Source organism: Limulus polyphemus, unplaced genomic scaffold, assembly GCF_000517525.1.
Source record: "Limulus polyphemus unplaced genomic scaffold, Limulus_polyphemus-2.1.2 Scaffold88036, whole genome shotgun sequence".
NCBI lineage: Eukaryota > Metazoa > Arthropoda > Merostomata > Xiphosura > Limulidae > Limulus > Limulus polyphemus.
Genome location: NW_013753632.1, coordinates 1 through 1,112, shown reverse-complemented (window position 1 = coordinate 1,112; position 1,112 = coordinate 1). Strand labels below are relative to the sequence as shown.

Here is a 1,112-nt window from a genome sequence, read left to right as displayed (position 1 = left end):
GCATTAGCTGTAGCTGATGCTCTTGAGAAGGCTCGATATTTTGTACTTGGATGTGAAAACCTAGTGATAGCAGTGGATCATAAACCGCTGTTGAAACTATTTGGGGATAGGTCTCTAGAAGACATCCCTAATGCTCGACTCTGCAACCTGAAATAAAAGATGCTTCGATACAAGTTCAAGATGCTACATGCACCAGGTGCCAAGAACCGAGCACCAGATGCCATTTTGCGTAACCCGACTGGAGATGCAGAACCAATGGTACTCACTGATGACATCTCATCAGTATCCCTGAACAATGAATCTTACCTGTACTTATCAGTTGCTCATTCAATTGAAAACTTGAAATGTGTAACATGGGACAAAGTGCGCACAGCTACCTCGAGCGACGAATCTATGCACCAACTAGTGGAGATTATAGAAACGAGTGTTCCTGCCGCTCGTACTGACTTTCCGTCTTCCCTACAAGATTTCTTCCTGTTTAGAGACCATTTGTCCACAGTTGACGGTGTCGCTATCTACAAAGACCGACTGGTGATCCCACCTTCCCTACGACAGGATATACTTACCTCCCTTCATTCCGCTCACCAAGGGGTAACATCAATGGCATCTAGGGATGAACAGTCTGTCTTCTGGCCAGGAATAACTGCTGACATCACGAGTATAAGGAATAATTGCTCACATTGTAATCGTATGGCACCTTCTCAGCCCAATCCTCCTCCAACACCACTTGTATACGCTCAATACCCGTTTCAATGTATATCTGCTGACTTCTTTCATTACAAGGGTGTAAATTACCTTGTGATAGTGGACAGGTATTCAAACTGGCCCATCGTAGAAAGATCTACCAATGGTTCAACGGGTCTAATAAACAGTTTGCGAAAAACATTCGTTACTTTTGGAATTCCAGATGAACTTGCCTCAGATGGGGGCCCAGAGTTCACTTCGACTGCGACACAAGATTTCTTGAAAACTTGGGGTATACACCACAAACTCTCTTCCGTGGCATTCCCACACAGTAACTGTAGAGCAGAGGTTGGTGTCAAAATGATAAAGCGCATGATCACTGACAACACCGGCCCGAAAGGTGAACTTAACACTGATGCCTTCCAGCA

At 44.8% G+C, this 1,112-nt stretch overlaps 1 protein-coding gene across 1 annotated transcript; it reads left to right on the top strand.

Annotated features, from left to right (window-relative positions):
* Positions 1-159: 159 nt before the first annotated feature.
* On the top strand, positions 160-1,084 carry LOC106477872 (uncharacterized protein K02A2.6-like; the record flags this gene model as incomplete). The annotated part of the gene is made up of 1 exon (XM_013938392.1): positions 160-1,084. A coding segment is annotated over exon 1 (925 nt), but the record flags the coding sequence as incomplete, so codon positions are not given.
* Positions 1,085-1,112: the final 28 nt, after the last annotated feature.